General features: G+C 37.2%; 1 protein-coding gene across 2 annotated transcripts in view; it reads left to right on the top strand.

Moving 5' to 3' along the window:
• Positions 1–13544, top strand: part of pkn2a (protein kinase N2a) — a 39151-nt gene that overhangs the window by 3810 nt on the left and 21797 nt on the right. Inside the window, exons 1-3 of one of the 2 annotated variants that reach the window (XM_016680024.1) lie at positions 7804–8082; positions 11082–11246; positions 11404–11539. In XM_016680024.1, coding sequence (XP_016535510.1) covers positions 8020–8082; positions 11082–11246; positions 11404–11539 — 364 coding nt within the window. In that variant the 5' untranslated portion in view covers positions 7804–8019. Of the gene's footprint in view, positions 1–7803; positions 8083–11081; positions 11247–11403; positions 11540–13544 lie in introns of those variants that run through there. The other variant, XM_007568727.2, reaches the window with a different exon arrangement.

Here is a 13544-nt window from a genome sequence, read left to right on the forward strand (position 1 = left end):
AAGATATCGGTCTGGAAGTCAAATTCACTCAGTGTACCATGGTATTGAGGAGTAAGATGGCTACGCATCTGAAAACATGAGCTCTGAGGTTTAAGCATCAACAACCAGCTTCAGCCAGCTAAACACGTTTTTTTTTGTTTTTTTTGCCATATTCACAAATTTCAAATCCAGCCTTTGAATCCAACGTGGCAGCTGCATCGTTTCTGATGGTAGCCTTCCTGTTTTTAACATTTCACATTAACTGAAGCCTTTCACTGAGTCAAGAGGTGCTGATGCTCTGTTGTCATGTGAACAAGTAGTCATAAAATGGCTTTTTCAGTCCCACTATGTTGACTGATTTCTCAGCACAGGTGCGCTATATTTTCTGGTAGGGTTGCTGTTGCTTTTAGTCACACAGTTATAAGACATGATGGTGGTAACAAATCACATGGTAACTCGGTTGTATGCTGCTTGGAAAGAAGTTCATCATGCAAGGACGCACCGATTCATGTTTTTCACTTCCGATACTTATATCTGAAGCTTAGTATCGGCCGATAGCAATTCGATACAGAAAGACTGGCTTTTTTTTTTACCTGAAAATGTGTAGGTTTTTTAAAGTGAACTTACACATTTGTACTGAGCTACAAATTAATTTGATAATTGTACCATTACAGCTCACTTAAATACAGCAACAGCTTGACTAGCTTGGTCAAACATGTGAAAACAACTTTCATTTGTTCAATCAGTCAAATTAGGAGTAGAGCAGTCAATGTAAAATAACTAATGAAGAAACTGACAAAAACAACATGTTGGCTAGCTTGGTCAAACGTGAAAAATAACAAACTTTCTTTCAAATGGTTCAGAAAGCACGATTATAAATTCTAAATATAACGTAAAATAAATAAAGCATGAAGGTGCTCAGAGTACAAAGCATAGAATTAGACTGAATCCATTACGGATCGGGAACACTATCACCCATACTGGTTCTAGAATTTTTTTTTCTATATCGAGACAGAGACAGATATTAATTAGGGTTACCCTACACTTTTCTCTGGCATCTCGGTAAAATAACGTTATATGTTCTGGATATCAGCAATCAGCAACATGTAGTCAGAACACAAACTCATGTCTTGACAAAAGGATATGCCGTAAAGCTGATTGTATGTGCTCTATTTCTTTCCTATGCTAATAGTAGCTGAAGTGAACCTATACAAGTCCCTCCAGACCCCTGTGAGGGCGACACAGGTCGTGACTCTTGGCAGGTTGGTCCCTCAGAGCCGTTCATTGATCACTCTGTGACTTTGTTGCTCCATGCTCACACACGGCCTGCCGTAGCACGTGAGGCATGACCTTTAACAGAAACTCAACGAGTGTAATATTACATACAGTGCAATCTGTTCCGAGATATGCTTGGGAGTCACGCTGTAGAATCTATGTTTATTACCACATGTTTCTATTTTTTACCAAAGTAACACACAAGGCCTTGGCGATTACTGTGCAGCAGGCTGTGTTGAACGATGGACTCTGTGTAATACTCAGATGTTGTGGCTTCTAACGGGAAAACCTGGCTCTGTAAGCCTGGGCTTGGAGAGTGGCCTGAACGTTTCCATTGTCTTATTGTCTGACCAGATCTCACGTTGTCAACCTGGATGAATTGGAGGTACAGACCCAGTGTGTGATTTTACTGTCCAATCCAGGTCATGTCTAAGGCCCCAGATGAACCCATGAAGGCTATTTTTACTAGGTATGACATTTGCTAGCAGTTTATTTATACAATTCATATGCTTAGTAGCCAACCATTTAATACTTTACACTGGTCTGCTGCAGTATGTAACTTTTATAAAAACAAAAACATAAAGTTTTTTTTGTTATACATATTTGTTAAAGCTTGTTACCATGTTGTAACAGTATGTTATGAGACAGATAATCTGTAAAAAAGATTGATCTCCTCCACCTCCTCTATGAGCTATGAGTGTTGCCATCTGAAGAAATGACCTGCGCATAGTCACAAACAACCAATCAGAGCCAGGAGGAGGGTTTTAGCGCTGTCAATTATCCTCATGTACTCTACTAAATCTTCTAATGGCAGAGAAACAACTTAGCGTTACATGAAAACTGGTGGCCATGCTAACTAGCCTAGCATTTCACAACATGCAATGCTAGATCCAGCAAAGAAGAGAGAATTTGGGATGCAGGCAGGCTAGTAGAGAGGGGGATGAGTAGCGTCACACGGAGGATGATTGATAGACCCGCCTCCTTTTCTGATTGGTTGTTTCTAGTTCGCACTGGGAGAAGGCAGAGGAGTTCATTTTTTTCTCAGATTATCTGTCTAATAACACACTATCAGAACATAGTGAGAGTTTCAATTAAAAAAATATTTTTAATAAAAGTTACATACTGCCACTTTAAGTAGAGCTGGGCATTAAATCGATTTCATTGATCTAAACAAATTTTTGTTTTTGGAAGATTACATTTTTGGAAATGTGGATTTTTTTTCTACAATGCTCTCGTTGGTTTCCATAGTTCTGAGTGATGTCGGCACGCCCTCTTGTTTACAAGAGTTTCACAGCTGCTATACTTTCAGGTCAACTCTAACCAAGTATTCAGACCAGGCTAATATTTTTTTGTGATTAATAATACAAGAATAAAGTCATAATACTACCAGAACAAATTTGTAATATTAGCAGAGAAGTAATTTTATGAGAATACAGACATAAAAAATAATGAAAAAATAAAATGAGGAATGTTGAGCATCTTGTGTTGTTATACTTTGTATGTGTTTTACAAAGTAATAAACTCATACCACACAATGTCAGCATTAAAACACATTTGTTTTAACACATCAGCATCAAATTATTATCAGTAGCAGAACATTGAAACTATTGTTGAAAACCGCTGACTATTTTGATGTGACCAGCTCATGGACTGAGCTGGTCACATCAGATTACAATAAAACTTTTTTTCTTGTAATTTTCTCCGTCGTATCACTCAGTAGAGATGACTGAAGTAAAAACAACTTTTTGAAAATATTTTCTGTCATTTTTTTTTTGTTTTATAAAAGAAAGCGGGAAAAAAATATACAAATTGGATATCGCATGGAAAAAATCTGAGCTTTAATTTGTAAATTGTATCCCTCAAATTAAGCCATTTTTAACTATTACTATATAGCCCGGGTAGTAATGCAGGGTCATGGATTGTCTCATAGTAAATAGTGGAGCCACAGTCGTTGAGTCCATCAGTCTTGCGCTGTGTTTTGTTATGAGAGGAAGCATTTGCTTACAGTTCCTGCTTCACTTCTCTTTGAACCCATGACGTCTCATGTTTCTGGTATGAGATTTTTGTTTCCTCCTCACGAGTCTGTGTGTTCAGTTTGCAAGAAATGGCGACACCTGCACATGCCGACCGGCATCTCTGGCATGTGTGACAAAGACAGTGGAACTGGAGACCAGAATAGTCACGTCAACGAGCGATGCGTGTTAATTTCAAATTAAAATGTAGGCCTTGTGTTTGCCTGAGTTGATGAATGTCAGGCTTATCTGATTGGCCTTTCTTGGATTTCCTTGCATTGTTGCACAGTAAAATAGGATCGTTTGGGTGTCCACTGTTGTCCTTATACCACAGTGGGCAAAGACAGCAAGGAGTGCAAACAAATTTCGCACTGGAGTGAGCAAATGAGAGACCTCTTCCTCCTTCGTCCAATCACTCACGACCTCCATTTTAACTGTGAGTCATCAGAGAGAATATGTGCAAACTATACTTTCGTCAAGAAGTAAACACCTAGAGAAGAGAACCTGGATTTATGGTTGCAGGAGGCAGAAGGTTACTTGTTTAGTTTACCTCTACACTTTATTTCCAAACTGTTTGTAAAATGGGTATTGCCAGGCCAGAAAATAAAACATTTTTTAAAAACTAATTTAAAGACAATTTTTCCTCCCCCTGCTCAACAATTAAGAAAGCATGGAATATTTTAAACAATGAAAATAGTCTTTATTTTACTTTATTTGTAGGAAAGGAATGTGTAAATCATTGTAGATCTAAAACTTCAAGAGGGTTTTGCGTGTTTTCCTTATTGATAGAAAGGCAATCACTTTACTAATTTGTTTTTCAAAATAATAAAGATTCAATCTATTCTCAGTAATGAAAACATGATTTAGGTCACTTTTCATGTGAAAAAGCTTTAATAATGTAGTTAAAACTATTTTAGGTGCACCAAAGTCGTCTTTAGTGTAAAAGTCAGTAGATAGTTGTGGTTCTATCTACCATGAACTAAAGGGAAAATAAAAAGCTTGGTAATTGAAAGATGACAATTATGTGTGTTTCTAAAATTTTTGTGAGAGGATTTTAACTTGTGGGCAGGCCAGTCACAGTAACAGATTCTGCTGGACTATAAATTGTCCCAGTAATTGCTGTGCTAAACGATAATGTTGTTTAGAGGACATTTTCAGTTCATATATTGGTAATGGGATAATAACACAAATTCACCTGTACAGAATAAACTTTAATTTTGTTAAGAACACTTAGCACTGAAACTGAAAGATATTTTGCATATCCCAAATTAAACACCACAACCAAAAACAATAAATATAACCACTTATAACTGAAAGCATGAATTTAAAAAATTAGAACTCTCAGCAAAATTGGCCTTCAAAAAAATTTAATCATAAGATTAGAAATTGAGTTTATTGCAATTAATTGATAAATTGCTTATTTCCCCAAATTGGGGAAATAAAAAGTCTCCATCTGCATCAGAACAAATCTGTGTCACTCAGCGGCCGTAGAAGGCCTCCGGGCTGCACTTTGGACAACGCTGCTCTACATGTTGACAGAAAAGCCTTGCTTGCTTGCCAGTATATTTAAAAGTGTTCACTTATTCATCCATGTTATTGCAGCTTTTTATCTTTTTCACTTCCCCCCCTCTATAGAGTTGTCAGTTATTTTTCTTGTACTTTAAAGAACTGAAGTCATCATAAAGGCCGAAAAAGTTTGGATTTATCAGGATTTAAATATGAAATTTTAAAAAATCTGGAATTTTAATGGGTGAGTGACTTTCGAACTACATAAACTTAGAAAGTCAGAGTCAGACTCTAAAACAACAATGATGAGCATGTCGCAATAAACAATTAATCAATTAATCACATGATAAATTAAAATGAGCTAGGTAATTTCCATTCTGATGATTTATATTTTTTAAAGAGCATTTTTGTTTACAGAGACTTCATAATCCATTTTATGTATGGTTTTGGGTGTGTGTGTGTGTGTGTTTTCCCTTTTTTATTGTTTTTGGTGATTGTGTTTTATTTTGGATATTTGAAATACCTTCCAGTTCCAGTGTGGGAATGTTCTGTACAAAACTAAAGTTCATTATTCTTTGATAGGACAAACTTATTATGCCATTATCAATATATTGCTTGTAAATGGTCTCAAAACAGCAATATTATCGCTTATCACAATAATTTCTGGGACAATTTATCATCAGTGTCTAAATTATCCTAACCTTTTCATCTTTTGATATAGCTAATATTCTCTATAGCATTTATTTATTTAATAGTTGATTGATTCTGATGACTACAGTTTGTATAATAACATGAATAAAGAAAAACAGATAAAGGAAGTAGACGTTTAACAAACATGTCACTCACAGCTTGGGACTGAACTCCAGCTGATGGCAGGGCTCCTTTAATATCCATAAGACTGTTAAAGCTGTAATATGCAGCAACAGTTGAGGGCCAGGGTCCCTTCTGGCATTTTGTAGTGTGTTATTAAAATGACATACAACTGTAGAATCAGTAATAGAAGATTTTAGCTGCTTTTATATTCTAGCTTTGATTTAATTTGTTCCTAATATGTATTTATGAAAGTTCTCATTGAAGTACTCAACAATTTTATTGAGCCAGGTATTTAAAAGAATTAAGTGTGCTTAACTACCAAGCTGTGTTTATTATGATTGTCATTCAGCCGTTTATTGTTTGATAATATCACAGGAGCAGAGGCCTCCAGTAAAGTATGTTCAACACACCCAGGATCTTTCCCTGATTAAACCCTAACTCTGCACATTTGTCAATAATTCTAGATCATTATGAAATCAGTACTGGGACACAAGTTTTCTGGCTCTGGATGTGTGTTGATGGTATTAAAGGACCAATCACACTGGAGGAACAGGAAAAGAGTTAGCACACACACAAAAAACAGATAAATTAGGTCTGGGCAATAAATCAGTAACAATATACATAGTGGCAGACATGTAATCTGTATAGATAGATAATATGTCTGCTAATTCAATGCATAGAATATTCACTGAACTCCAATCCAGAACTTCATGGCATTCTAGGAGATGTAGGCAGAGGAAAGACTTTAGCCACTCAACCTCACATTGCCAATTCAGCTAGGTTGGTGACATCAACTAACTCACTCACTCTTTGGTTACCTGCCACAGCTGACAGCTGCACCTGAAACAATATGTATCAATATGGAGGTAGTTGCAGTTGCTCCCACTTTCTGACATTTTGAGTTCATTCTGACTAGGATGTTGGAATTTTCCATTTTCAGCTACAGCTGGAACTCAGCTTTATTAGTTCCTGTTAATTAGTTGCTGTTGTTTTTTAAACTGTAATGCCTCCTTTTGAAAAGATATTATTTATAATGAACACTGAGCACATCATGCTCCCCAAACTGCCACATATCGTGTCTGTGTGATTTTGTTGATACTGGGATTGCTTGGAGCTGTGTATATATTTAAAATGACACAAAAAACCAACACAATTTGATAAAAACACTAATGGTTTTTAATGGATTCATGCTTTAATGATGTGGCTGCAAAGAGTTATTGGGCCTGCTCAGTTGATTTAGTTTTTTGTGGTGGTGAGCTCTCCACCGCCTTTGTCTTTGATCCCCTAGTAGCAGCTTCGCCTGAGAGAACAGCCCTGGCTTGACTTACTGAGCTGAAAACTAGCTCATTGTACAACTTTAATGGCAAGTTTAGTTTAGCCAAAGCTGTATCAGAAAATCTGGACAGGTGGAAGTTGCTTCTTGGTATTAGGCCCCTGGAAATGGTCGTTTATTGTGGTTACGTCTGGTGATGTTAGCATAAATGAAGTCCAATACAACCTTGGTTTCACAGTAGCTGCGCTTCCATTACAAACATAGGCAAAACTTTGTCAATATTCTGCTAATGTCGAAAAAACACAATTTCACTATTGTGCTGTTTCCATTAAATAAGAGACACAATTAAAATCACATGTGAATAAGTTTGTTCACGCAGTAAGTCATTTAAAAACATGTTGTTCCATCCTCCTCATACTACTTCCTGTTGTCTTCTTCATCGTTTCTGCCAGTAGTAACATCCGGTTGTGGATCTTGTTAGATCCGGAAAAAGTATTTCCATGGCAGTTTTGCAAAATACACAAATTTCTATACAGCCAAAAAACCACCTCATTTTAGTGGCAAGACATTTTATCAAACTTTATGGAATTCTTGTTTCCTTTAGGTATATTTTTCTTTTTCGAAATTCCAATTTTTGCAATTTTATGGTCAAAAGAAACGCAGCTTGTAATGCCTTGGATATCATCAGTTCTGTAGAAATGATGTCATTTCCACAGACAACACACTTGAGCTCTATGCTTTGCTTTGTGGTAATACCTCTCTGTGGTGTTGCTTTGAGATCCCAGGGTGTCTCCTCTATCACATGTGTTCTCTGGTTGGGGGGAGGGGTACCGAAGATGGCCAGTGATATTCTTCAACTGGTGTTAATTTTAAACCCGGTTCTCGCCGTGGAGTGAGATTAGGTCCCATTCTGGGCTGCTATGACCTCACAGAGCGAGAAGCTAAGAAGGATTTGGCTGTCTCTGCTCAGACGGTTTATCTTCCCTGTTTATGTCAATGGTCTGTGTGAGAGAGTTGGAGCAAAGCAGACACCGGCAGAGTCAATGACCGAGACTCTGGCCGCCGCCTCGGCCCAGCGCAGTGAAGCCCGGTCTTTTGTGGTGTTGAATCAGTCTGTGTAATAGAACTGAAAGCGATGACGGCGTAGCTGGTCGGCAGAAGATGCGTGGACTTGTTTGTTCAACTGATCTGGAGATGGATTTGGCTGAAGCTGATGAAGTTGTGGTAAGGAACAGCTAGTAATACCAAGGAACTTGTTTTTCACTGAGAGATTCGCCTGAAGCAGGTTGAGTAAATGTTAGTTAAGTTTATTTGGATTGCACATTTCAGCGACAAGGCATTTCAAAGTGCTTTACATCATAAAAATATAATGATTAGGCCTGTCACAATAGCAAATTTTGCTGGGCAAGAAATTGCTCAAGAAATTATTGTGATTGATAAATGATAATATTGTTGTTTTGAGGCCGATTTCAAATAATATAATAATGGCATAAATAATGCAAGAACCGATTTTCAAAGATTATTAGACTTTAAATTCTAATGAATATTTAACACTGGAATTGGAAGACATGTTAAATATCCAAAAATAAACAAAACAAAACAACAGAAACAACAAATAAAGTGAATTATGAAGCTTCTGTAAACAAAACTGTCCTTCAAGAAAAGGGGCTAGTTGAAACTGAAGACTTGTCATCCAGTTTTTGGTAGAGAGAGAAAAGAAAAAACAAATAATTAAGCAAATGGAAATTATTGACCTTGTTTTAATTTATCATGCGATAAATTGATTTATTGATAATTGTGACAGGTCTACAAAATACATGCAGTCATCAAAATTATCAAGCAAATGTACCTGAAATATCAATGCTCCAGTTCTTATGAATCAAAAGCAGTTCTGAACAGCTCAGTGTTTCAGCATCTTTGCAGTTTTCTGGAAGTTTGGTCCAGATTAGAGGATAAAAACTGCTTCTCCACATTTGGTTAAATCATTTCTATGATGAATGTTTTAAAGGCTTTTGTATAATATTGGCTTAATTCAGTTAGTTAGACCTTGTAGTGTTGAAAATAATGTTATGAATCCTTTTTATCAGCCATTTAAATAAAACATTAACTACTGCGATGTTTAAAGATCCGGGTTGCTTATTGTAATTCAAAATCGCTGTGCATTCATGGTGACCTCTAAAGCCGCGGCATTCAGGAAGTGACTGCTAATCCTCCTTAAGTTAAGGTGATGGTTTTACAGATGCAGGTCACTGGTGACTGACAGCAGCAGTGAAAAGCGGGTGTTTGGAGGCAGCTCAGATTCAAAACTCCACTATGTTGGAGTGAGGCCAGAGCACTCAGGCTGAACGGCTGAGCCTCAGGTTCGGTCAGAAGACCTTTTCACTGCCACAGGCATCAGGGTTTTCTGCAGCCACTTGCCCTCCAGCCCACTGGGAACTGACAGATCTTCACAACGCAAAACTAGGGCAGCTGAGTTGTGCAAATATGATTTGCTGAAAAAATGTTGGCAGTCTAGAATGACTCAGTACTATGCAAATGAGGAGCTGGGGTTTGTTTTCTTTTTTTTTTTTCGACACTTTCCCTTTGATCCCTTTAACCAAAATGAGAAGACAAGTATTAACTTGTGAAGTTGCTATGACTAATAACCAGATTACATTAAAAAGTAATTTTCTGTTTGCATAGTAACATCAGCGTACACTGCAAAAGTCACAATTGTAAAATATATATTACTTAAAAATTAATTATTTGATATTTTTTAGAATTAACATAAAGACATTTCCTTTTAATGAACAGCCATTTAAATGATTAAAAGAGCACAAATAAAATAATTTTTTTAATCCAGAAATGGTTCAAAAAAACAAATATTTTAGAAATGCAGGATGACTTTAAGTCTCTGGGTACTGAAGACAATGTTATATAACTTTTTTTTTTTAAAGCCCTTAAATGTATGACTATAATCAATATTTTCAACTCCAAACTTTATGTAAGTAGTGTTTTTTGTAAGAAAAAAAAATATTGTTGACCAAAGCATGAAAAAATCTAATGGAAAATATTATCAATAAATATCTTAAATGAAATGTTGTGATATCACTTTTTTCCCCACCCAATTTTTACATAATTGAAGATAAAAGGAACTGTATAATGAATATGTTTTCCAAACTAAAGATTTATTGGAAAACAAAAATAAACAATTTACATTAGATATATGAATTATTAACTTACTATCTGCACTGCTAACGGCTATGATAGCTGAAATGCTGAAAGTATGTTGAAACAAGTTAGCATTATTTAGGAGCAGCTCTGATCATCTCTGTACAAGTTACTATATTTCTTCTTACAGAAATATAATAACTTGCAAAATACCTCAATAAGACAGACACTTTAATAAATGTTATGATAAAGACATAAGACTGAGTCCTAAACCGTGTTTGCAAAAATGTGTGGAGTTGCAGTTGACTCTTAATACCACTATTATTACCAATAGCTTACATTACATTACAGTTGAAACTATAAGAAGTCACCATAAAGTGCTACTCAAGAGACACTGAACCCAGAAGTGCAGCAGTCCTCCAACTTCCTACTGTTGGCTTCATAATCCTTTTCACCTAAGCTCTCATAGCCGACATCATCATCATCACTCATTATTATCAGCCATAATCTGACAATAGAAAATATTCACCCCCTTGGATCAATCATAATCAGCAAAACTTGGCTTTATTCACAGTTTTTAACATTTTATTTATTTGTTTTACAAATTAAATAAATATAATGAATACATTTTATCACATATTTACAAGAATTAAGAAATTATGCTTTTCTTACATATGAAGTAACCAAATTAGCATCTCCAAAGCTTCCAATTCCTAGACCAATCAAAATACTCGAAAGAATTTGTCAGTCAGCCAATCAGTAAAATATTGTCACAACTAAAAATGTCTTTGATTTGCTAACATCTGTGGTAAGATAAGAACATCAGTTTCATTACTATATTTTTTATATTTTAATTTCTTCAAATTCGATAAAATTTCAAAAGTAGCTTTTTGTAGGAGTCTTGTTATTATGCCAATGTAAAAACAAATTTTGATAATCTAATGAGATTTTTGGTGCCCTCGTAGGGTGAGAAGTCCCTCTCTTCTGCCTCCTTCCTCTCTGTCGTCCCTCTGCGTTACATACCGGGTTTCCTCGTCTCAACTCAGTTCTGTTTCTCACCTTTTCTTCCCCAGGGGGATGCCAGGGCCCAGCTGGTGGCAGAGCGACTGGGTCTTGGACAAAACCTGGACCTGTCTGATACCATGGTCCAGCAGAAGCTGGACGAAATCAAGGAGCAGATCCGTCGTGAGATCCGCAAAGAGTTAAAGATCAAAGAAGGTGCAGAGAACCTGCGCAAGGTAACCCCCAAAATATTACTTGCAAAAAAGTAATTTTACTTGATTGCAAACTTTAATCTTTTCCAGTTTGTAGCTCTTTCTATTACTCTGACAAATTTACCACCCAAAAGAAGTAATAGTGCTCCTTTACTTTCTCATTCTTCCCACGTATCCTCAGGTCACCACAGACAAGAAGAGCCTGGCTTACGTGGACAATATGCTTAAAAAATCTAACAAGAAGGTGGAGGAGCTCCACCAGGAGCTGCAAGAACTAAACGCTCATATAGTGGTCAAAGATCCAGAAGAATTAGCAGGTAATTAGAACTGGATGACTGCATCGATTCATGAGCTAATTCTTCATTATCCAAGTTGTACCAGTAAAATATTTGTGACAAATTCTCGTCCCTGGTTTTTCCAAAGCTTTGACCGACTTATTTCTTTTTAAGAACTATAGTATAAGAAGATGCAACATCATAACTCAATGAAATACTTCAGTATTCCCTGTACAGAACTTGAAAATTGGACTTTATGTTGCTAACCTTAGCATTCACCAACAACTCCTAGGCGGAAGTGAGAGCGCTGCGCAACACAAATAATCACCCGACCCAAACATGGTGCGCTAAATAATTAAACATAATTTAACGAAGTTTCGAGGCAGATAATTTGCTCAACAAATTTTTATAATCGAGGTACTCCAATCATTTGAGGAATCATTGCAACCCTAGTTGTTATAGCAACCCTAGACATTTTAGGCATGTGCATTCGCTGATCAGAAAAAGATCAGCTCAGCTGATCAGTAGCAGCCGATTACCAATCAGTATCTCTTATAGCTATTCAAAATGTTTAGCTAAGCTTTACTGGTGAAAGAGTTATCTGTCCCGTCATCTACATCTACATTTCCTCTGAATGCCAGCCCATTCAGCTGTGCGTTTGCTGCATAGTTGTTTTAACTATAACTACAAATATTGACAGTACAAACAATTTTGGGAGTGTTCTGTCAGAAGCCCTGTATAAACTTACACATGCTAATAGAGTGCACATCCAGTGTTTGGAGGTGACTCATTCCCCAGAGGATGACAATGTTGCATTCCCACATTCCAGCGATAGCTACAATGAGCTGCCGATTGTTCCTCCCCGAGCCTGTTGAAAGCCTGCTCCTGTTCGTTTGTCAGCAACAATGGAATTTAGAGAGAGTTGAAGCACAACAGCTGGGAGCATTCAGGATCGCCTTTGTTACCGCCGTTGTCTTGTGGAGTAGTTGTTGGCAGCTGTTGTTCTGATGGGTTCAGGAAGCAAATGGATGGCCTGTTGCCGTCACATTACCCTGGGTTCGGAAGTAGATTAAGGAAGACGTGTTAGTTTAGATTTATGTCCTGAGCGCGACCTGAAATTCGGGCCGGGTCGGGCCAGAATTATTTGCTTAATAGTCTGGTCAGGCTCAGACGTTAAAAATACCTGCAGTGCATACAACACAGAGAAAGCCAAAGGAAAATGCACAGTATTGTTGTGTTAATCTACTTATTGTAGTGTAAATGGAGGATATATGGTTTAATCTGTTGAGGAAATAAAGAAAGTAAGTAGGATGCAGAAGTTCATCAGATTGTAACAAGTGCAGCGCACTGCAGGGGGATACAGCTCCTCCTTGCACCTTGCAGGCGAGATAGGATCCTATCAATCAATCATCCCAGACGATTTGCACTTAACTCATCATGTAGTTGCAACAAGCATCAAGATGGAGCCGGAAGATATATATATATATATATAGGTATCTAGGCACAGCCAAGATACTGCGCAGAACCTTCAAGCTCCCAGGCCTCTGGTAGAGGACCTGAGCTCAGAGGATGAAAGAGAGACCACCTGCGGAGGGTGAGAAGGGGATTATTATATATCAGTGACGTGCGGTGAGGTTCATTGCTGGTGAGGCACTGACTTACAACTTATATACTATGCATGTTATTGGACGTACGGAAATTTTGCTCAGGCATACAACGCTGAGGGGCAAAAAGACTAATCTTTTACATGTCATCCATAGCCGCGTTAACTCAGTGAAACTTAGTAATGCAGGTAGTGATTTCGTGCTATGATCCACTGCAAAGGGAAAGAGGTATTCGCCAAGCTACACGCAGACTCGTTGCCATAGCAACTGACAACAATTAATTCATCTAATTCTGCACAAAAATATCTGTTCATCCAAACCCAAGTCTATCCTTGGCATGTCTTTTCTACTCCGTTTAAGAATCATCAAACTGTCTCGAAGCAAAACTTTCTGTCCGGTGTTGGTCTTCCTTTAGTTATTATCTCCTGCTTCAAATGAAAATC

This window comes from Poecilia formosa, unplaced genomic scaffold, assembly GCF_000485575.1.
Source record: "Poecilia formosa unplaced genomic scaffold, Poecilia_formosa-5.1.2 Scaffold230, whole genome shotgun sequence".
Lineage (NCBI taxonomy): Eukaryota > Metazoa > Chordata > Actinopteri > Cyprinodontiformes > Poeciliidae > Poecilia > Poecilia formosa.